General features: G+C 35.8%; 1 protein-coding gene across 6 annotated transcripts in view; it reads left to right on the top strand.

Annotated features, from left to right (window-relative positions):
• Positions 1 to 24,117, top strand: part of cit (citron rho-interacting serine/threonine kinase) — a 70,718-nt gene that overhangs the window by 32,510 nt on the left and 14,091 nt on the right. For 2 of the 6 annotated variants that reach the window (XM_031895845.1, XM_031895842.1), the window contains exons 13-35: positions 3,964 to 4,083; positions 4,298 to 4,468; positions 7,252 to 7,305; positions 8,547 to 8,600; positions 9,024 to 9,164; positions 11,397 to 11,522; positions 13,206 to 13,301; positions 13,886 to 14,002; positions 14,135 to 14,244; positions 14,688 to 14,862; positions 16,646 to 16,843; positions 16,940 to 16,993; positions 18,093 to 18,290; positions 18,384 to 18,577; positions 19,410 to 19,545; positions 21,033 to 21,053; positions 21,284 to 21,388; positions 21,743 to 21,883; positions 21,991 to 22,107; positions 22,636 to 22,798; positions 22,881 to 23,045; positions 23,146 to 23,283; positions 23,443 to 23,623. In XM_031895845.1, coding sequence (XP_031751705.1) covers positions 3,964 to 4,083; positions 4,298 to 4,468; positions 7,252 to 7,305; positions 8,547 to 8,600; positions 9,024 to 9,164; positions 11,397 to 11,522; positions 13,206 to 13,301; positions 13,886 to 14,002; positions 14,135 to 14,244; positions 14,688 to 14,862; positions 16,646 to 16,843; positions 16,940 to 16,993; positions 18,093 to 18,290; positions 18,384 to 18,577; positions 19,410 to 19,545; positions 21,033 to 21,053; positions 21,284 to 21,388; positions 21,743 to 21,883; positions 21,991 to 22,107; positions 22,636 to 22,798; positions 22,881 to 23,045; positions 23,146 to 23,283; positions 23,443 to 23,623 — 2,975 coding nt within the window. 6 annotated transcript variants of the gene reach the window in all.

Here is a 24,117-nt window from a genome sequence, read left to right as displayed (position 1 = left end):
TTTCAAAACAATAATTTAGAGATCCATATTTTAGTTTTTATTTACTATACCTATATGATTTTCTGTGGGTCAAAAGCTTACGTAAACCAAGTTGCCCATCGCTTTAAATAATTTTTAAATTGCTAGTTAAATGGCAGTGCAAATAAAGGAAGTGGCTCTAAAGTCAATCCTTAAATACAGCTGTATCTGTTTGTCCTTGATACCATGGGGAAAATCCGAGCAAGACATCAGAAACAAAATTGTTGATCTCCACATGACCGGTTCTTCCTTAGGAGCAATTTTGAAGGTTGAAGGTTCCTCGAGCATCTGTTTAAACATTTATACACCAATACAAAAATCTTAGAGCCATAAGAAGGAGGTTAAAATTAATACTCAGGAATTACAAACTTTGCTCTGAATGGTTGAACCCAGGACAAAAACAATGGAACTGGTGAAGCAGATGGCGGCATTAGGTACCAAATTATTAACATCAGCAATACAGAAGTTGAAGTTTGCAGATGATCACGAGGACAAAGAATTAGTCTTTTAAAAGGAGGGTTCTCTGGTCATATGAAGCTTAAATAGAATTGTCTGTAATCATCATTGCTATGTAAGGACAAATAAGGGTGAAGCTTTTAAGCCGAAGAACACCACCCCACTGTAAAGAATAGGGGTGGCAGCATAATGCTATGGGGGTGTTTTGTTGGGAAATAGACAGGTGCACTTAAGAAAATAGATGGCATCATGAGGTAGAAGATTTATGTTGAAATTGTGAAGCAACACCTCAGACATCAACCAGCAACTTAAAACTTGGTTGTAATTTTGTCTTCGAGCATAGCCATGCTCTAAAGCAGTGATCACCAACCAGTGGCTCGTGAGCAACGTATTGCTCACCAACTCCTTGGATGTTGCTCCCAATGGCCTCAAAGCAGGTGCTTATTTTTGAATTTGTGGTAAGGAGGTATTGGGGTTGCATAAAAACTAGTATGATGCCAAACAGAGACTTCTGTAGGCTGCCAGTACACATAGGGGCTTGTGCTGAACATGCTTTTTTGCCTATTCTTTTAATTAGGAAATATCTATGGTTTCTTTTATTTCTGGCATTAAAGAAGAATGTGAAGCCAGTTTCACTTTAGCACTTCCTGTCATTTCCTGATCCCAACCAACTTCAAAGGAGCTTATAAAACTAATTACCACTTCACTGAGAAGCCTTAAAAATGCTTCCTTAGTTAGGGAAGGGTTTTTTTGTTCAAAGTTAGATAGAAAGCTCTGAAAATTACTCCGCTTTCTAATTAGTGCTTTATAATGACAAAAAATAGGAAAGTATCTTTGAATAAAACAATTTGCATTAAATAATTTTAACACAAGTCTTATTTATTGTGTTCATTTTTAGGAAAAGTTTTTTTAGGTGTATGCTGTCTCTTTAAGCAATTAAAAGGCAATGCTGTTGAATACTAGCCGAGTGTATGTAAACTTTTGACCAACAGAAAATCAGATACAGTTGATAAATAAAAGGTGAAATAAATCAGTCTGTAGACTATTGCTCTAAAATGAGCTCATATACAAATAGATACCCAATTTGACTTAACACAGGCATGATATGGTAACTTGGTAAGAGTGAAATTGAGTTTGACCATAGGGTATGTAAAGTGCATAAGCTCTTATAGTTCAGCAGTAGACAAAGTAAAAGCCCGTCAGACTGTCATAGGATAGGGCAATGACACAAGGTGCTACAAAACACCAGAAATTTACCTGCCATGAACAATACTGCTAAAACACTCAAATCGTGTAATCGCTCAAAAATGCATAAGAAAATGATTTCTGAATTTTAGTGTTTTAGTAGGGAATTCTCAGTATTGTCTATGGCAGGGTATTTCTGGCTATTTGTAACTTCGTCAAAATAGTACCATGTCAATGCCACTAAGGTTGAGTTAGATGCAGTTAGATTCAATTGGGTTTCTGCTCTTATAATACGATCATTTATTTTTTATATTGCTGGTCAAGTCTTTTTTATGTTTTGCTTGAAGGGCACAAAAAAAAATAATTTTTGGCTCCATATATTGGGTGAAATTATTTATATATATATTTTTTCCCAAAAGGCAGGTTTTTAGTTACAAATTGCTAAGCCATTATCACCACACAGAAGTTAGTTTCATGTGGTTGTTTTTATAGGCATAGGCATTAAGTTTTAGTATGATGTAGAGAGTGCTATTCAGATGCAATTTGCAATTGGTCTTCATTTTTTGTTATTTGCATTTTTTTAAATTATTTAGTTTGGAATTTCAGCAGCTATCTGGTTGCTAGGGTCCAATTTAAAGGAGAAGGAAAGGCTAAGTCATTTGGGGGTACTAAAATCTTAAGCACCCCCAAGTGACTTTAATCGCTTACCTCGTACCCCGGGCTGGTGCCCCTGTTAGGAGAAAACAGCACCAGCCTGGGGTACCTGGAGCGATGTGCTTCCTCCTTCCGCCTGCGTTTCGATAAGACTAACACAATAGGCGCATGCGCAGTAGAGTGAAAAGCCGACTTCTCTGTTAAAGTTCGGCTTTTCAATCTACCGCGCATGCGCACGCGAACACTACAGGAAGAGGAAGCGCTACAGGTACCCTGGGCTGGTGCTGTTCCCTCCGTACAGGGGCACCAGCCCAGGGTAAAAGGTATGCGATTCAAGTCATTTGGGGGTGCCTAACATTTTGGCACCCCCAAGTGACTTTGCCTTTCCTTCTCCTTTAACCTAACAACCAGACAATGGTTTGAAAGAAACACAGGAATATGAATAGAAAGATATGTAATAAAAAGGAATGATAACAATAAAATAGTAGCTTCAGAGAGCAACAGTGTTTTGGGTGCTGGGGTTAGTAACCCCCATTTGTAAGCTGGAAAGAGTCAGAAGATGAAGGCAAATAATTTAAAAACTATAAAATATGAAAACCAGTTGAAAGGTTTTTAAGAATAGGCCATTCTATAACACACTAAAAGTTAACCTGAAGGTGAACCACCCCTTTAACTTTAAGTGTAGCATTTTGGGGCTATGGCACACAGAGCAAATCTCTTACTAACATTTTTCAGCTGGTAGAGACTGTATCACTTCCACTTCCTCCTTCCATACACTCAAATAGATAATGAATCCATTGGTGGGACTGGAGCCTTTATAAGAGAGAACTATACAAGACCAACAAACATAATTAAATGCATAGAACCAACCACAATCCCTATGTCTTATATACAGAAGCTTTTGTTTTGTGGCGTTTGCGTTTTAAATTATTTTCTTACATATATTTAGTTAGGACTTTATCCCCCATTTGTTAGCATTAACTGTACCTATTTGTTTTCTTTATTATTTTTCTTAACATCACACAAAGCTTCATGTGGTATCGATTTCTGCTTCAAGAAAAGCAAAATAAATGTTAGCATAGATTGCAGACTGTTTAAGAGGAAGTGTGGCAGTCATAATGCTGTTATGGGAAAATCCAGGCATAATAGTTTACCTGTTAATTAAAATGTAATAATTCCTATTTTAAAGTTAGCTACTCCTATAGGTAATGAATGATGTGTTTTTTTTTGTTTTTTTCTTTATTAAAAGGTTATATTAACCTCTCTCCCCTACTGACTGTCAATGGAATCTGGGCCATAATATTATCTTTCTGAACCAGGTTTACTTTGTGTATCAGGGAAGTGTGGCTTTCTGCTTTACTAAGCCACTCTGTACACAGTGCTAGCAAAAAATAAATGTATTGCACAATGGTTTTCAGGCTTGTTGGGTTCAAACCTCCATTTGACTTGCCCCCCCTTCCCCCCACTTGCACATAACAAGATTGAGATATCTAAATTCCTTATTGCTAGCTCCCCCATCTATTGCTAAGTTCTAACCTGTATAATTATTTTTTTTTTTACTTTTTGAAAACAAGAGCTGACATTTATTTGGTATGTATTACAAAATCTGGAGAAGTTAGCTCATTATCCAACGTCATGTATGTTTATCAGAGTTTAAAGCGCAGCCTCGAACAGGCCCGAATGGAAGTTTCCCAGGAGGATGATAAGGCTCTGCAACTACTGAATGATATACGAGAACAGAGCAGAAAGCTTCAGGATATAAAGGAGCAGGTTTGTACTCTTATGATACAATTTAGCTTTTTGAAAATACTGATAAATTCTATATGTTGGTATCATGCAAACGTAAATATATATTTTGTGTACTACTATTTAAAGTTTGATGCTGAGTGGAAAATGGGAGTTTTGTAATGCAGCCCCTGGCTCCTTACATGTTGTGTGATTAAGTTTGGACATAGATTATAATACACTCCACCTTTCTTTGAAGGAGTTTCAAGCTCAGTTAGAAGAGATGAAGATGATGATGCACCAACTGGAAGAAGATCTTTTAGCTGCCCGGAGACGGAGTGATCTTTATGAAACAGAACTACGAGACTCCAGATTAGCGGCAGAAGATTTTAAACGTAAAGCAGTGGAATGTCAACAAAAGCTTCAGAAGGTAATAACTAACAGACTTTAGTGAATGCATTTGATTAGCTGAGCAATCCATGTGGACTATGTGGCATTGTCTTGCTGCCACAAAATCAATATATGGAAGTTAAAACCTAGGATTTTACTGTTCAATGGAAATTCATAAACAGACCCAATTAATGCATCTTGCTGCCATTGCTGGGGTAGTTTATTCAGGGAGCATGCCTATGTTGTTTTTCAAACTCTGGTCTATCCATAGCTATTCCACTGTGGCACTGATGCATCGTGTGTAGTGACTGCAAAGCATATACATATGATGAGAGGCTATGAACAAAATGTTCTGATAGCCCCAAGGTACAACCTACTTCTGTTGTCTCCAGACAGATCATATACAGTAGTAGCTAAGTGTGTCAAAGTTTTGCTGACAAATAGTTTATATGTTTTAATGGAAACAGATGTTTTATTGCTCTTTTAACTAATTAAACCAAACAATTAATATTGCCATTTATAAGTTATTCTATTTGAAAACATTACATGTGTCTGTTGCATTATTTAGTCAAGGGACACTGTTCTTTTAAAGCTTATGAAAAAGGATTTGCTCCAGTTAGGTAAAAATTTGTACTGCAATTGATACAGGTATCAGATTTTCAGTGGCCTTAGTTGTTTAATGAAGGATTTTCTATGGTCCCCTTCATCTGATTAGCTGGAGGGGCTTTAAAATGTTTTATATCTGAAAAGAAAATATGTCCAGTATTTCATTAAAATATCATACTCCCTCTTTATAGGGAACTATAACACCCTTTTTGACATTACCTTTATTAGTTGGACTTTTGTAGAAAAGCTGGATAAACAGTCTGAACTTTCGAAACAAAATATATACAGATATACCTAATTCCATAGATTAAAAGGAATCCATGATAGGTGTAGGTGTACTTGCTTGGACCAGCTTTCCACCCCTTGCGGCTCACAGTTTAATGTTACCCTTCCCTCACCTTGTTCTACTTTTAAGGGTGATGTATTTTGGGTTTTGGAGGCCCTCTGCTTTCCATAGTGTGTGTTACACAGGTTCTCTTGAAAGCTGAGAGACTTCAAGTCCACCATTTCTAAACAGAACAAGTAAGGGAGAGTAGCAAATTGTGAGCTTAAGGTTTTGGGGGAGGGTTGTTTTTGGAAGTTAAGACATTGTTTATGCAAGTTTTATACATATGTCCTTATATATGGATTTTCTTGAAATCAGTGTTTCTAAGGGCTAGATACAACTTGACTGATAACCTGATTAAATAAACTAAAAGCTCAGTATACTCATCTAACTTCTCCAACTATTACTTATTGTTTTTTCTGTTCTGTCCCCAAATGTTCCTTTGCTCTCGTATAACCTTTGGGATGCAGGAAGCAAGGTGGACATAGGAACCACCACTAGGGGGCAGGACACTTCATGAAAAGTTTTCTTATCCTTTTGTAGCTAAACCATCCCTGCTCTGAAGAAAAAGTTCAGTTTTTATTGTATCTTCCACAGATACAGGATAACAGGCAGTTCTATAATGGATTCCTGCTTTACTGCTACTAGGGATTGTACTAGAGACCACCACTGAGGAGGTCCCAATTGGGAATTCTCTGCTGTGCCTTGTGAGTTGCTCTTGAACAGGCCACCTAGCTACTCACACCTGCTTTGGAGTCTAGCTTGCTGGACAGCAATTGAAATGCTTATTGTCATTAGGCAGAAAATCCGTGAACGTACCCCCCAGAATTCCTCACAGAAGTTATTATTGTATAGTTATTTTGACAGTGCATCCGATCCTCACAGATTCTCTTATTTAGTCACAAATTACTGGATCCTGTGCAGCTAACCCAGAGAGGCCTTTCACCGGAGCTCTGCTGATCTGGGAAAAGTAAGGTAAAATTCCAAGTCAGTCAGTGGTTGCAGCTGTAAGGCCTCCTAACATGTCACTCCAGTTGTCAGCATTGCTTCAGCATCGTCAGTCTTGATGCTTGATTATTGCAGGCAACAGATAAGTAAGCCTACTTGGGAACAGCACCACTTTCTCTTTACTACTTATAGCTAAGCTTTGGTATGTTCCAATATCTTGATTTCTGTGCCCCTCATAATAATGTGAGAAAAAGTAGGATCTTGTATTACCATTATATACTTTTCTCTTCAGTCTCTTGAGGGGCACCAGACTTCTTCTGTCTCTGGTTCCTTTCTTGCCTGAGCTTGTCAAAACAGAAAGAGTATAGCTACAGAAGAAGCCAGTCTTTTCTCCTGGGTGTTTTGCCTCCTACTGGTGGAAGTTTTGCTACTATATAGCTCCTGTATCCCAAAGTGTCTGAGGAAAAAAAAGAATAACCACAATTTTTAGTTGCATACATATTGTTATCTTCAGCAATGGCATTTTTGTTTAATGGGAGAACCTTAACCAGTTTTTAATCATCATTTAAAATTTTCTGGAATTCACAGTTATGAAATTTGAAATGTTATATTTAATTTAAAAAGATAAATACACAGCAAACCAGTTTTTTGTTAGGGCTCATATTCACAGGTGTCTCACCCTGTGCTTACCTTCCGTGGATTACTCTGACACAGGCATATGTAAGCGCTGAATTCAGGTGGAACATGATGCGTTCCACCTGCGTTTAGTGCTTATATGCGTCTGTGTCAGTAAAGGCCAGTAAGAAAGAATGGGCTGCATTTCGTTCTGTGCTCCCCTGTGGCGGAATGCAAGAGAAATCCACTGCAGAGAAATGCAGGGCAAAACACCCGTGAGTATGAGCCCTTAATTTATATTGACACTTGTTTCAATCATTTCTTTTAAGGCTAAAGATCATGGCAAAGGTGAAGTTGGAGAACTGCATACTAAGCTGGAAAAGGTATGGTTTATAGTTTTGATTCTAAATATATAGAATATATTTTTGATACTAAAAGTTATCTTAATGCTGAACCACCCCTTTAATAAAATCTAATTTTTATAAAAGCATTAATAGTGCTGTATTTTCTTTTGCATTACATGTTAATATAAACATAAATTTTAGGTATTTTAAAAAGTAATTTTTAATGTTTTATTCTGGGTCAGCTAAGCTCTGACCACTTCTACTATCATAGTTAAATCAAACAAAGAAAGCTGTAGGTAAAATGTAATATGTAATGTTTCATATCAGTCCAATTTTGGATCTGGCTGTTGCATCAGATTCAGATGATATTTGAGTTCAGCCTGAATTGCAAAACACTGCAGTAGGAAATTAACTTTATTCTCATGGAATTATGATCATTTAGCAGCAGAAGATGATGAACATGTTTGCTGTTCTTTAAAGAGAAAATATATCTCCTTTCTGACAGGTGCCTTTTCAGTTAGGCTTATGTAGAAATGGTGCATAAACACTGTCTGAACTTCCAGAAGTAAATATAAATGATTTTTTTTTTCTGCACTAACATACCCAATTCCACAGATTAAGAAGAAACCATGATAGTCTGTTCACAAGCACCAGTTCACCATCACCCTTAAATGAGAAGGAAAGGGGTGCCAAATGTTAGATACTCTCCAGTGCAGAAAACTGCTCTTGGCCAAAGGCATTTCTCAGTGAGCACTGCAGACCCATGGTGTTCTGTTTCTACGTTCTTTGCGCAAGTGTGCATGCACAGTAGAGTGAGAAGCCATTGAAAAAAGAAGATCACGTTGTAGTGCTTGCTGAGAAGTGCCCTGGGCTGGTACTTAACTTTTTTTTCTCCTTTAAAGGACATGTAAACCCCCCCCCCCCCCAAAAAAAAAAAAAAATAATATGTGAACAGCCTCTTTGAAATCTTTAAACATCTTCCTCTCTGTTTGTTCAAAGATTAATAATAAGGCTGTAGCATTCCATTGGTCCCAGAATCCATCACTTCACAATGGAAAATAATTGTTCATACAGTTATGGTTTTCTTTCAGTCTGTGGAATCTGACATGTTTGTGTAGATGAGCTGCATGAGCTCATGTCAAAATGGAGGGTATATTTTAATATATTTTACATTGTCTTTTTCTAGGTATGGTAAGTAAATCATTATTTTATGTTATGCTCATAAAGAACTTTCCTGTGTCTAGTTTGATAATAACTTTATCTTCCAACTTTGATTCCAGGTCAATGCTGACCAACAGAACAAAATTCAAGAGTTGCAGGAAAAATTGGCAAAGGTAAAATACAACTTTTAAAGGGAAAAATATTCCCCAAAATGGGCTTATTCAGTTAAGCTTGTTTTAAAGAAAAGGCTGCCAGAAATTTCTGCTGGTATTAATAAAGTGCTTCCAAGATCCTGTCAGGGATATCTAACATTGCACTATATTTGTACTCTAGTTATTGACTGACTAAAACTAGTGGTTGCAAACTGCATTTAACCATTTGGTCAAACCTTGGGTTTGCAAGCTGCCTGTTTGCAGACACTTTTTTTTTTTTACACCATTATTATTCTTAGTATAACTACTTACTTTTTCAAAAACTATCTAGATCTAATGACAGTAATTTTTTTTAAATTCCAGCCATTGCTCTTTTTTGTCAAAAATATAACTTTTAAGATATATCAGTTTTACTGTTTTATATTTATATGTGCATATTTCTAGGCTGTGAAAGCCAGTTCAGAAGCTACAGAATTGCTCCAAAACATCCGCCAAGCAAAAGAGAGAGCAGAGAAAGAGCTTGAGAAACTCAAGAACCGAGATGATTCAAATGATGCAATAAAGAAAAAACTGCTTGATGCTGAGGTACAGCCACAAATTAAGTTTTTCTGTAAAAGAAATTATTTAGAAATGGCTACCATTTTTTAAATGCAATACTTTACTTATTAAACCATCAACACACATACATTACAATACAGCGTTTTTCGTCCTGAAGCAACTGATGCTTTATACGCCAGTGCTTTAAAATGGGACACAAATCCTTTACATGAAATCAAACTGCATTTTTAATTTTATTCAACTTTTGCTCAAATGTCAAAACCTTATCTTAAAGGAATACTGTCATGGGAAAACAGATTTATTTCAAAAAGCATTAGTTAATAAGGCTTCTTGACTAGAATCGTGAATTGATTTTTTTTTTTTTTTAAACAAAAAAAGGGAAAAAAAGCAGATGTTTTTCTAGCTCATTTCAAAATTTTTCTTTCTCAAGTTCTCTTAGCCTTGTAACATGTTTTTCAATAAGTTTGCCTCTTCTCAATGCTGCAGTACAGTCCTATCATGCAAACAGAGGAAAATCAAGTGAGCTTACTAATGGAATGATGGGCAGGTTTCAAGAAATGAGGTCTCCCTGACACTTCTGCTGAAGGATTTAGCTGACTGAACTGAAAATAAATCATTGTTTCTGCTAGCACTGCTGTTCCCCATTCACTTTAAGAAGAAGCATACTTGGGTAGTTATGTTGACCGAGGAAATCATGTTTACCACAGCTGACAAAATTGCGTGGCACCTTACCAGAATTGCAGTCTCCAAGAAATTTAAACCATGTGTCAGGGAGAAAATGTAATCTTTTGTGTTTTCACACAATAATATGCAAGCAAGAAAATGCCCTAGCAAGAAAATGACCTGTGTATACTTACAGTATGGGCTACAGCACACAGGGTTGGCTGATGCTGCCACTGGGAAAACCACCAGTACATGTAACAGGGACAGGTGGAGGTCTGGTTTTCATGACACCATGTATGTCACTCAGTTTGGTTTTCATTTAATTTTATCAAGCATTGCAATGGCATTTTAGCTGCCACTAATCGCCAATGTGGACAAAACTGGAAACTGACTAATTCTGCTAGTACAGATGGTTGTTAAAATGCTTTAACCTGCATTTTTGGGACAAGGCCAGTGTGTACTTGCTGTGCCTGGCAGTTTTAATTTATATCAATAGGAAGTTTTAGGCTTTTCTCTACTAGGTAAAATATGCGGTTGAAAAATTGTCCTACATGCCATTAGCTTCAGACTATATGAATCAGCTTGTACAGTAAAGGCCATATGTATACACTTACATAGTAACATAGTAACATAGTAAGTTGGGTTGAAAAAAGACATACGTCCATCAAGTTCAACCATAATGCCTATACCTAACCTGCCTAACTACAAGTTGATCCAGAGGAAGGCAAAAAACCCCATCTGAAGCCTCTCTAATTTGCCTCAGAGGGGAAAAAATTCCTTCCTGACTCCAAGATGGCAATCGGACCAGTCCCTGTATCAACTTGTACTAAGAGCTATCTCCCATAACCGTGTATTCCCTCACTTGCTAAGAATCCATCCAGCCCCTTCTTAAAGCTATATAATGTATCAGCCAGTACGACTGATTCGGGGAGGGAATTCCACAACTTCACAGCTCTCACTGTAAAAAATCCTTTCCGAATATTTAAATGGAACCTCCCTTCTTCTAAACGGAGTGGGTGCCCTCGTGTCCGTTGGAAGGACCTACTGGTAAATAAAACATTAGAGAGGTTATTATATGATCCCCTTATATATTTATACATAGTTATCATGTCACCTCTTAAGCGCCTCTTCTCCAGTGTAAACAGACCCAACTTGGCCAGTCTTTCTTCATAACCGAGACTTTCCATACCCTTTACCAGCTTAGTTGCCCTTCTCTGGACCCTCTCTAGCTCAATAATGTCCCGTTTGAGCACTGGAGACCAAAACTGAACAGCATATTCTAGATGGGGCCTTACCAGTGTACACTTCAGTGTAAGTGTATAATAGTACAGTGACTTCCAGGAATAGTTATTAGTTTAACAAATGCAATTTAAAGTGGTAGAATTTAGTAGAGTTTCTAGCAATACACACAATATAATATCATTTGAAAACTACACAATAAAAATCATGAATCCCTTTTAATGCATCTTTATAAGTAAACTGCATTCATATCACTCTTTAAATATAGCTACATCTGTTGTTTTGTGATGGAATATATTTTTTTATTTTATGTTGACTGAGTATAAATGAAATATAAGATTTATGTTTAATTTTTAGGAAAGACGTCATTCCCTAGAAAACCAAGTAAGAAGACTGGAGACAGTAGAACGTAGGGAAAACAAGTTGAAGGAAGATATTCAGACAAAATCTGAACAAATTCAGCAAATGGCTGAAAAGATTATGGTAGGTTTAAACATAATACAGTAATACTTACCATAATATTATGAAGTCAAATTCACAGTTTGGTCCTTCCTTTATATAGAAATACATTAGTGTGAAACTTGTAACTTTGACAGAGACACTTAGGGCTTTAGCACATAGTGGAACATATTCATGGCACCAAGTGCTTCTAAAATGGAGTGGTGACAGGCAGATTGGTAATTTATCTTCTTATGTTTTCCACTGGATGTCAGTGGCGTAAAGAACTTCCCATTTGTCATAGCCTTTAAAGGGGTTGTTCACCTTTTGAGTTAACTTTTAGTATGACGCAGAGAGACAATCGGTCTTCATTTTTTATTATGTTTAGGGTTTAATTATTTCACTTTCTGTTCAGCAACTCTCCAGTTTGGAATTTCAGCAGCTATCAGGTTGCCAGGGTTTCAGCAACCTTAGCAATCAGGGAGTGGTTGGAACGAGAGACAGGAATATTAATAAAGGAGGGCCTGAATAGTAAGATAAGTTGTATAAAATAACAATAACAGTAAGTATAAATTTGTAGTCGCACAGAACAAACGTTTTTTGGCTGTGGCCCCCATGTGAAGGCAGGAAAGAGTCAGAAGAAGAAGGCAAATAATTCATAAACTATAAAAAAAAAAAGTCCAATTGAATGGTTGTTTAGAACTGATCATTATAATATATTAAAAGTTAATCTAAAGGCGAACCACCCCTTTACGTACCGATTTATCAAATATCAATATTTTTCACATTTATTAATTTTTTCCTTAATGTCAGGGACATTATATCAAAGAAGATACCTATGTCAGTTCTGTTCTGTTTTACAGCAGTGCTATCACCTGTCCAAACCAAGCATTTTGCATTCAGGGAGAAAATATTCAAACAATTATTTTCAGCACTGGAACAATTCACTTCACTGAGGAAGATAAACAGTTACATTTGAAATCCTCAGTAGTGTTTTGACAAACATCTTTGCTGTTTAATAAATACTACTAATAAATTACTGAGTGTTGATAAATCAACCTCTGCATTTCTGTTATCAAAATCTAAATGCTAAGCCACCTTTGTGACATAAAATATGTTCCTAAGTAAAAGTGAAATGAAAATATCTGTGCCACAAGGCATTCCGGTATATTCTATTTGTGTGTTTTGTACTCTTTGATTTATACTAGTTACTTGTGTAATTACCCCATGCAAACATATACTAGCTGCCTCACCTAATTCTCATTTAAATAAGATGTGGCTGCAGAGAAAAGAGTGCATCCATGAAGTATGCACCTAAGTATTATTATTATTATCATTTATTTATAAAGCGCCAACATATTCCGCAGCGCTGTACAATAAGTGGGTTTCATACATTGGACATACAGAGTAACATATAAAGCAATCAATAACCGATACAAGAGGTGAAGAGGGCCCTTCCCAAAAGAGCTTACAATCTACAAGAAGAAAACTAAGTTGTCATTTAACACATGGAAAGTATATTTGACCAGTTGTAGCCATCTAAGTCTAACTGACCAATCACACCACATTTTGTTAACTGCTTTTTAAAATAGGCTTTTATTATTAAATTATAATTATTATTATTAAAGTTGTTACTGTTATTTTTAGATTTTATGCGACCACTAAAAGTGTAAATGCTCAAGAAAAGTATTTATATATGAGTAATAATGATTTAATTTGTCTATGCAGGAACTTGAAGAAAGATACAGAGAGGCCCAGGTGGGAGCACAGCGTTTGGAAGTTCATCTAAAACAGAACGAACAAGTCTATGAAGAAAAGGCCAGAGTAAATAATTTTTTTAAGCTTGTTTATATGTTTTATATATACCATCAATAATAATTATTTTTAGTAGCCTTTAGTTATACAGGTATAGGACCCATTATTCAGAATGCTCAGGACCAAGGATATAACGGATAAGGGGTTCAACCGTACATTCTTATTGTATCCCCTTTATTTGTTTTTTAAATTGTCCAGGTCAAGTTGCCCAGCATCATAGTTTAAAAAATAATGTTTGGATTTCATCATCACTACTATTACTTTCTACAAAGCAAAGGTCCTACCCTGATTAAAAACTTTTTTTTCTTGTTAAAATTGACCTTTTGTACTTGTTTCAGTAATTAGAATGTTGCTTTATATTTTCGCAATGTGCGTTGTTTTGAAAACATTTTTGGCCTTCTATTTAAATGTGTTTTGATAATTATAATAAAATTACATGGCCATCTTCAAATATAAACACCTTCAGAAAGAAAAGGAAGGTAGATGGTAGAATACACTAAGTTCCCTTCTGTGATATTGGAGAAAAAATATTTTAAGGGATTGTATTGGATGTATCCAGCTGAGTGCTATGTATAAATTATCTTCCCAAACAGAATATTGAAACTCAAATGAAAAAAGACCTTGCTGATAAAGAGGCCCTTGAATTATCTCGTATAAAAAATGAAGAAGAGATTTGTGAGAAAAACAGAATCCTTAGTGAACAAAAAGCGGTGAGTATACAAGGAAAGTAGATGGTCTACTAAGTTTACAATTAATGTATTTATTGCTGGCGCATAATTGTCTCTATATACTATAAACTATATTTGAATGCATGTTCTGTAATATACATTTAAATGTTTTAGATGATAAATGCTCTGGAATCAAAGATCACGTCCTTGGAACAAAGGTTAGCAGAATTATCTGAAGCTAATAAACTGGCAGCTAATAGCAGTCTTTTTACACAAAGGAACATGTAAGTATATTTAATGTTTAATAATATATTAAAGTGATACTGACACATTCTGTGTTTTACTGGAACGTGTCAGTATTACTTTAAAAAGCATCCTGGCACTAATCTAACATGTTTAAATTATCACACTGACTCCCCTTGTTAACTTACCTGTGATTGACTACCAACACCCCTTCCAAGACCTGGTCCCACCCCCCCCCCCCCTTCCTCCTGAACCCTTGGCTGTAGCGGTGTCTAAACTCCTATGCAGGCAAGTAATAAGGGACTGGGATATGGCATGGTTAAATGTTAATGTTAAATTAGTGCCAGGAAGCTTTTTAAAGTGATACTGACAAGTTCCTGTAAAAACCTGGAACATGCCAGTATCACTTTAAATTGTCCCCTATAGTAAAACCATATGCTGTCACTGCAAAAAAAAATTTTTTTTTTTTTTTTTACTCTTTTAGGAAAGCCCAAGAGGAGATGATTTCAGAACTCAGGCAGCAAAAGTTTTACCTGGAAACACAGGCAGGAAAAATAGAGGCTCAGAATCAGAAACTGGAGGAACAGCTAGAGAGAATAAATAATCAGGACCACACTGACAAAAACCGCCTTCTAGAACTGGAGACAAGGCTGCGAGAGGTAATACAAATCAATCAGTTACTCAATGCACACCTACTAACCACAAAAAGGCAGCAAATGGTATGTTTAACATATAATGCTCTTTATATGGAAAATATTCACAGAACTGTTAATACAATTACAATGCATAATATACATACCACCAGTTGGACAAAATGTAATATACAGAAAAAGCAGACACGTGGATTGAGAAAACTCCAACGTTTCAGAACACAGTCCTTTGTCAAGAGGATTCTGATGTGCAGGCATTCTATGCAAGTTTAAATACCCATAAGACACACCTTGTTTGGTACTGCAAGTGACGTCACTTCCGTTATGTCATTTCTGCTGTAAAAAATTGTCGCAAGCCAGATTAGTCGCGAGTCAGAGAAAACTGGCGCATATCAAAAAAAGCTAAAAACATAGTTTCTAACTAACCCACAACAAGGGTGCCATACAAATACTTTATACAAAAATATATCTTCTAGCAGTTACCAATAGCATTAACAATACACAATGTATATTATTCCATATAGTGAAAATTACACATCATATCTAAATATTGGGGACAGAACATTTTCAACATAGAGTCAAAAATCCTTTTTAATATATTAAGAAAAAAATTTCCTTTAAAGAAAAAATATACACTATATTCTTACAAAAAAATTTAAAAAATAGTTCCAAAAGTTCTTTTTCCACAGTATAGCATATAATATGTTTACAGACAATAAAATACCATCATATTGTTATAAAAAATACATAAAGTGCAATAGTGTCAAAAAATAAGTGTCATACAAATACATCAATATATATAGTTAATAATATTGAAAGTGCAAAATCGCAGTTGAAATAGTACTCTCAATGAGTCTGGAAGTGCCAATAGTGACGTTATTACAAGGAGGTAAAAACCAATTTTCAGTGATGAGATTGTCCCATTCACCGGGTAGAGAGTCTAAGATCAATCGTCGTTCAGAACAGTTCACCAAATATGTGTTCTATATAAATATATTAAAAAACAACAGTAAATACATCAGAATTAAAAACATTTCCCAAATAAATAATATTCACAAAACAGTAAATACAATTACAATACATAATATACATACCACCAGTTGGACAAAATGTAATATACAGAAAAAGCAGACACATGTGGACTGAGAAAACACAAACAAGCTAGATACCTGTTTATTGTGACTGTTAAAAGGATTGACATTTAAAGAGTAGGGTCAGCCAGTGCTTGGAAGGGTTAAGACCTTGGATGGGGCTGAATCATTGTCAGAAAGATTTGGGATACACTGTTTCATCAAAGAAGGCCATTGAATTATAAAAACACAATATTCTCTTTGTTTGCACTAAGGCTGGCCATTTCAAGACTAGTAAAAGCTGCAGACTTGGCTACTGGCCATTGTCCACTGGCTTTTATTATCATTTGATTGTTGCTAAGTCAAAGTGTCTTTCACATTTTGTCCTTCTTTTGGCCTGACCCAAACGGACTCCCTCACCTTTCTCTTCTTTCATTGATTTATTACCCCAATTGCTGATTGCATCAGTATTGAATAATTAGCTCTGTAGCATCAGCTTATATGACAGGCAGCCCTCATATGGCATTTTTAGGGTTTAGTTCTCCTTTAATGATTTCTCCTTTTTCTTTACTGATTTTGCCCTCCTCCACAGATTTTCCCTTTTTTTCTTTCACTGTTTTTGCCCAATATGCTCTCCCTATTTTGACATTGTACCAAAATCTGGGCAATACTGTTCTAGACACTACACCAAACAGGCTAATAATTTTGCATTCTTTATCCAGATTAGTTTGGAGCATGAAGAACAAAAGCTGGAGCTAAAGAGACAGTTAACAGAGGTGCAGCTCACATTACAGGAAAGAGAAACCCAGATCTCCAGTTTGCAATCTGCACGTTCTGCATTAGAGAGTCAGCTACATCAGGCAAAAACAGAGCTGGAAGATACAACTGCAGAGGCTGAGGAAGAGATTCAAGTTTTAAGGGTGAGGATCCTTCTTACAGAAACCAATCCGTTTTATAGTTTTACATTCTCAATTAAAACATTCAATTTTTCACTTTTATATTCCCTCTTTTTTTAGTCTCACAGAGATGAGATCCAGCGCAAATTTGATACTTTGCGTGACAGTTGTACGGTAAGAACAGAATTTATCATTTTTATTGTTGTATTGAAAGGGAGATTAAATTTCATATTTCCTTATGTGCTTCCTGCTGCTAGCTTCTGAGAAGACATGCTGGGAATGTGGCCAATGCACAGAGTCTAACAAGCCATATTGAGCACCCATCATTTGCTACTATCTTGTTTACTAAAAGCTGGTCCTTGAAATTAAGCAATTAATTTTTTTTTTCATTGGCTAATTTTAGAAATCCTTAATGTTTTGTTTTAAACAGCTTGTGTCATCTTGATTTTCCAAATGGCATTGCTTTTATTATTTCCTACCTCCCAATCTTATGCCCTCCTTGCTGTTCAACTTACTTTTATTATCTAAAATTAGATTTTCTGTGTTATCAGTTATTTTTGTATTTTCTTCTACTTATTTTCTTATTTACTAACTATAGGTACCGTGCTTGTTAGTTTACAAAATGCAATTTATTGTTTTAAAAGAGGGAACCATTGTGTATAGGTGTGATCCCCCCCACACTCACTAATTAGGTTTTGCTATGAAACAAATATAATTCAACTATTATAGGGGTAGCTCACCTTTAAAGACATTGATATTCTGACATGATTTGACCACATTTAAATTTAGAAAGAGGCATAAGATTTTGAAGATAATTCAAAAACTATTAAAATGAAGACCAACTGCAAAGTTGATAAGAATAGGACATTCTATAACATACTAAAAATTAACTGAAAGTCAACCACCCCTTTAAGGGGAAAAGGCAATGAATGAGAAATGTGATATTACATTTTGAAATACTCAAATTAAGTAGAAAATGATCCCTGAAGGGTTGGGATCTGTACATAGATGTGTTATAGCTATTTCTCTAGCTACCTAAATAAAATGATTGCTCTCTTAATGATTAAGGGGTCTTACAAAGTCAAATAAAACGTTTCCATTTTTAAATAGGTAATTTCATGAAAATTTTATATTTTTGATAAAAATTGGAAATGGTATAAAAACAAAATTTAGCAATGTTTTGAGAATCTAATGAGTAGTAACAAATGTTTACACAATATACAGGATAATTAAAGTATTTGATACATAACTTTTGATGAAATGATGTTTACAGGTCCTTACAGAGCTAGAGGATCAGCTTAATCGTATCAGTCAAGAAAATGCAGATTTGAACAATCAAAACTTTTATTTGTCAAAGCAACTTAGTGAGGTTTCAGGAGCCACTGATGAAATTGTGCAACTGCGAAGTGAAGTGGATCATCTCAGAAGAGAAATCACAGAAAGAGAGATGCAACTCACAAGTCAAAAGCAGGTGGGAATTTTAATTTAGAAGAATTACTTTACATTATCTGTGGTTTTAGTAAGGAGACTGTTTCACTTGTTTTTTGTTGTGTGGCATTCTCAGACCATGGAGGCCCTGAAAACTACATGTACCATGCTAGAGGAACAAGTGCTGGATCTTGAAGCATTGAATGATGAGTTGCTAGAAAAGGAACGTCAGTGGGAGAGCTGGCGTAGTTCCCTAGAAGATGAGAAAACTCAGTTTGAATGTAGACTTCGAGAGGTACAGAGATTGCTGGATACCGAAAAACAGAGCAGGTAAGTTACAACGAAACTGCATGGGTTATTGTAAAAAGATCACTGAAGTAGATAACCACATACAGACTCTATGGATTACTTTTTCTCTAAATTGCTACGGTGTTTTCCATGTATATAGTGACTGTTCCAGTATTGCAGTTGTTCTTAACTGTGACCCTTAGACTTATATTCAAATAAAAGCATTATTCATAAATAATAGTATGTTTGACATTTATAGTGATTGTAAGTGATTTGACTGGTATGTTGTTAATACACAGAATGTTATCTTACATAGATGTACCAGAAAAATGCAGTGGAATAACAGGAATGACAAAAAAATAACCAGGGGAAGAAAAGGGGGTAGGGGAAGATGTGAGATAAAAAAAGCTTTAATATATAATCGTGTTAAGAAGCTGTGTTATTACTTGGCTAATAAAGCAATGTAGATTTATGAAAGGTTTGTGTTAATGTGCACCAGATCCAGGGGTCCCAGTCCTTCTGGAATTTTTTTATTTGTCTGAAAGGATACTAGTGCCCTCTCCATGATCAAAATATTATCAATATATAACACATGCTTTTGTGATAACCTTTTGCAGTAATAGAAGTGAGAGGCTAATTCCCTGTTATTTGTAGATGGTTAGGATATAACAGGTTTGGATGGAAATTTGGGCAACCATTGCAGGTTCAGGTTGGATGGTGGTCAGACTGGGGACGTACATTCCTCCTCTGATTCAAAAGACTCTCTTTGAACCAGAAGCATACACATATGTAGCATTCAGCAGGGCCGCGGGGGCCCTGTGAAAAAAAGAGTATTATAAGGTATTATTAAGCCATTTAAAAATATATGTTGTAGGGTACGATCTGACCAACGAACTACAGAATCACGCCAGATGGTGGAATTAGCTGCCAAGGAACACAAGGCTGAAATCTTAGCTTTACAGCAAGCACTGAAAGATCAGAAGCTCAAGACAGAAAGTCTTTCAGATAAGGTCAGCAAAATCTATATAAAACTGCATTTACAGTATTTAATAATTGTGCAAAATGTCTTTTTCTGTGATGGCCTTCATACTTTCTTCAAATTTGCATATTTGAAAAGCCATGTTTGCGTTTCTCATTCTCATTTTTTGCCCTACTTGCTTCCTAAGCATGTAAAACCCTGATGGCATCCGCAAAAGCCAATATTTAATTATGACATTTAATAAAAATCAAATATCAAACAAATATCATGATTATATAGGTGCACATACTATATGTTGTGCCATGAATCATGTTGCCCTTATTGGGATTCTAACAACCTGGCTGGCAAAACATGTGCCTAATGCTAATGTTTGCCAACTCGCTAAGTCTTGCTGAACCACCCACATCATATTTCATAGATGGACAGATAGATTAAACTTTCACTGTCCATCATTATGATCAAATTGCATAAAGGTTCTTATGCAAATTTGTAAGGCAAAATATTGTTCTTAACAGCTGTTTATTGAGCCATAGCAGTCATTTGTATGTTACTCTGCCTTGTGGTTGCAAAAATCACTAATCAGTTCACAACTTTATTTTTTACTCAAACTTTCTGCATCTGAAAAATCACTTTCAAAATTGCAGTCTATGAAGTACAACTGACATTGTTTTCACTAAATATGTATTAATAAAAACAACTAAATATATGTTTAGTTTAGATTTATGTAGAAGCAGCAGCAGATATGGGCATGTATGAAAAGCAAGGATATCACATTTAGGATATATATTTACAGGGTTATGTAATAAAAGGTGCAATATTTGCCGGTTAGCTCATAATATATGCTCAGCTAAGCCTGAGGCTAAAAGGGTCTAAAGAGAACACTGCAGATATATAAAACATAGTTGCTGTGGTCACACTATTACTGTGATATCCAAGGCATTAAATAAGCACATTGCTTTCATCCCTACACTGTGAAGGCAGGCCCCACTCCTGCTGAATTTCTGCTTGTGAGAAAGGCCTCACAAGCTATGCAAGCATCCCTCATGTTTTTTTGTATTTAATTCCTGCATGGTAATAGCAAATGGGGAGATTTCCAGCATGTGACTGATAGTTTTGGAGGCAGGGAAAAAATAATTGAATTCCCCCCCATTAGTCACCTTCAAATGTGAGTGCAGTCACTTGGGAGGTAGTTGGTGCCTAGAAGTGTGACCTTACCTAGTTTTACTGCAGGGGATGCTGTCTCCAACCAAATCATGCTATAATATTTTATGTAGTCAATTTTACTACAATTTTAATAAATAATTCTTCCAGCTTAGCTAGTGGTGTATTTTTGTATACCTTGAGAAGACAGATGATTTCATTTCACACATCCATTGCTTTAGTCATTTTAGCCTTTTCCTTTCTCAGTCATCATTTTTTCATAAATGATACTGCTCATTTTTTCTGTGCTTTGCACATCTAATTTTGTGACTGTGATTTGACAAAAGCAGTACAGGTTCCCATCTTCCTGTTTTGCAGCCTGCCCGTATTTTGAATCAGGTTAGTGTCTGGTTTTCCCTTTATGATACTTGACAAATCTATGGAGAGATCTTCTGGTCCCCAATCAGTTTTTTTTTTTTCCTTTTTACTGTGGCTGTAACCAATAGTGTATTCCGCAAATCCCTATGGTTTTGCATAGAAATATATTTGTTATTGGAGGCAGTTTTTTTTTTACTTTTTTATATTTACTTTTCCCCTTTGTTTCATTTGATTGTTCTCTAACTTATCAGCTAAATGACTTGGAAAAGAAGCATGCAATGCTGGAAATGAATGCTCGCAGTTTGCAACAAAAACTGGAGACTGAAAGAGAACTAAAGCAACGGCTTTTAGAAGAGGTAATGAAATAATAAGGAAAGCAAAGGTTTGTTTGCCCTTATTTCCCTCCCCCCCAAAGGCAGCGTCAAATCTTCACGGGTGCCAAAAGTCATAGACAAGGATTACAAGCAGAATGTGATTTTGTTTTTTGTAGCTTTCCTCATTGACTTTACTTACTCATTGTAACAGTCAGGTGGTTGGGGATGGGCCCATTAAAACCATTGCTATATAAATTATTCAACCAAAACGTTAAACAAAAATTGGATTTCAAAAAAATCTATTTAAGTAAACCCATAAGTTAGTTGTAAACCCAGCAATGCACACGTAGACCTTTGCATTCTATTAAACTTGTATATAAACTTTACAATGAGCAGCAGGCTAAGTTGCAACAGCAGATGGACCTGCAAAAGAATCACATTTTCCGCCTGACCCAAGGACTTCAGGAGGCCCTGGATCGAGCTGATCTGCTTAAAACAGAAAGAAGTGATTTGGAGTATCAACTGGAAAACATGCAGGTAGCTTAATATGGTATTAAATAAAGTGTTTACTAGGCTCCTTTCTGTCTTATCCATGGAATTATTTTTAGTGAAAAGGTTGATCTAGTTAGACTCTTTCCTTACAGGCACTCTTTTCTCATGAAAAAGTAAAGATGGAAGGAACCATTTCCCAACAAACAAAACTCATTGACTTCTTACAAGCAAAAATGGATCAGCCATCTAAGAAGAAAAAGGTACAAAATGTGAGAGAATCCTTTTTATTTTTTTTAAGGGTGTGGGTGTTTTAAAGGGTTAATAACAAAAAGTATATCCCTCCAAGAAGCAGGTTTAATCTTATGTTAAAGAAACCCAACACCTATATACATTGCCAGCTATATACTTTGTATAATAAGGATTCCCTTACAATAGTCACAGATATACAGTATGTAAAGCTTGAAATAGCTTGCCCAACTGATCAGTCCTTTTTTTCCAGTTTACATGATGTTGTAAGGGTCTCTACAGCACAAACATATGAAAATTGAATAACATAAATATATATTTGTTTATATATATATATATGTTGGTTTTCAAAATGCCAGCAATATGCCAAACGCCAAATCTACTATTAGATATTTTCATAATAAATATTGAGTATTTTCAGAGTTAAGATTAGTTTGCTAATTCCTAAAAATGAGTTTTCATTCAGGATGTATGCTGTCAAAATAGCCTTGTGGCTGCTAGCTAAACACTACAGTACTGACCATCTAGCTCTTTGTTGGCTGCTTTGGCAGGGTTTGTTCAGTAGGCGCAGAGATGAACCCAATCAAACCTCACAGGTTCCATTACAGTACAATGAGCTAAAAGTAGCGCTTGAAAAAGAGAAGGCTAGAACTGCAGAATTAGAAGAGGCTCTTCAAAAAACACGAATTGAACTCCGCTCTGCAAGAGAGGAAGGTAGGTCATGTTTCTTGTATCCACTTATAAAGAATCAGCCTCACTGTACATGATTTCTGAATAATGTTTTTGCCTCATGTAGCTGCTCACTTAAAGGTGTCAGATCATCCTGTTCCTTCTACACCTGGTACAGCAAGACAACAGATTATCATGTCTGCACTGGTCAGATCACCTGAGCATCAGCCCAATGCAGTCAGCCTGCTTGCCCCACAGAACAGCAGAAGGAAAGAATCATCAGCTCCTGAAGGTGTGTTATTTGTCAGCAAATTGTTGACAATTATTCTTATGGTGTGCAGAATGCTACATAAAGCACTGTACCACCTTCCATTTTATTTTTTTATTTACAGAATTCAGTCGCCGACTTAAAGAAAGAATGCATCATAATATTCCACACAGATTTAATGTTGCACTTACCATGAGAGCAGCAAAATGTTCGGTGTGCTTGGATACTGTTCACTTTGGGCGGCAGGGAGCAAAGTGCCTAGGTATGAAGAGATTTTATTTCTGACATTTCAGTAAAACAAATTATCACTTTTTTTTTGTAAATATATAACATATTAAGGGCAGTCATCTCGGTTGTAAACCCATCAAACAAATTGCTGAGCCAACTTGTTAACATGTGTTTCTGTTTGTTTTTCTATAAGAATGTCAGGTCATGTGTCACCCAAAGTGTTCCTCCTGCCTCCCAGCTACATGTGGCCTCCCTGCAGAATATGCTTCACATTTCACTGAAGCCTTTTGTAGAGAGAAAATGAATTCGCCTGGAATGCAGACGAAGGAAGCAAATGGTGTTGTGCGACTTGAAGGCTGGATGAAAATTCCGAGGTATAACATTTTAAAGAACACAGAGATATTTCTTATTTGGTGCAATATCTGTATGTCAATGAGCTTAAGTCAAAGATGGGATTTTTTTTTTCCTTTTTGTAGCATTTCATGCTGTGCACAGGTGCATGAAATATAGTGACAGCATTAGTAATACATTTTATGTCCTGAGCTGAAGTACAGGTATGGGATCTGTTATCCGGAATGCTTGGGACAGATCTTTCTGTAGTTTGGATCTCCATGCTTTAAGTTTACTAAAAAATAATTTAAACGTTATACATTAAATAAACCCAATAGGATTGTTTTCCATCCAATATGGATTAATTATATCTGTTTGGATCAAGTACAAGGCACTGTTATAATATTACAGAGAAAATAGAAATAGTTTCTAAAAATTAGAATCATTTGTTTAAAATGGAGTCTATGGGAGATGGCCTTTCCGTAATTTGGAACTTTCTGGATAATGGGTTTACAGATAACTCATCTCATACCTGTAC

This window comes from Xenopus tropicalis, chromosome 1, assembly GCF_000004195.4.
Source record: "Xenopus tropicalis strain Nigerian chromosome 1, UCB_Xtro_10.0, whole genome shotgun sequence".
Taxonomy (NCBI): Eukaryota; Metazoa; Chordata; class Amphibia; order Anura; family Pipidae; genus Xenopus; species Xenopus tropicalis.
This window is presented reverse-complemented; position numbering and strand designations above follow the sequence as displayed.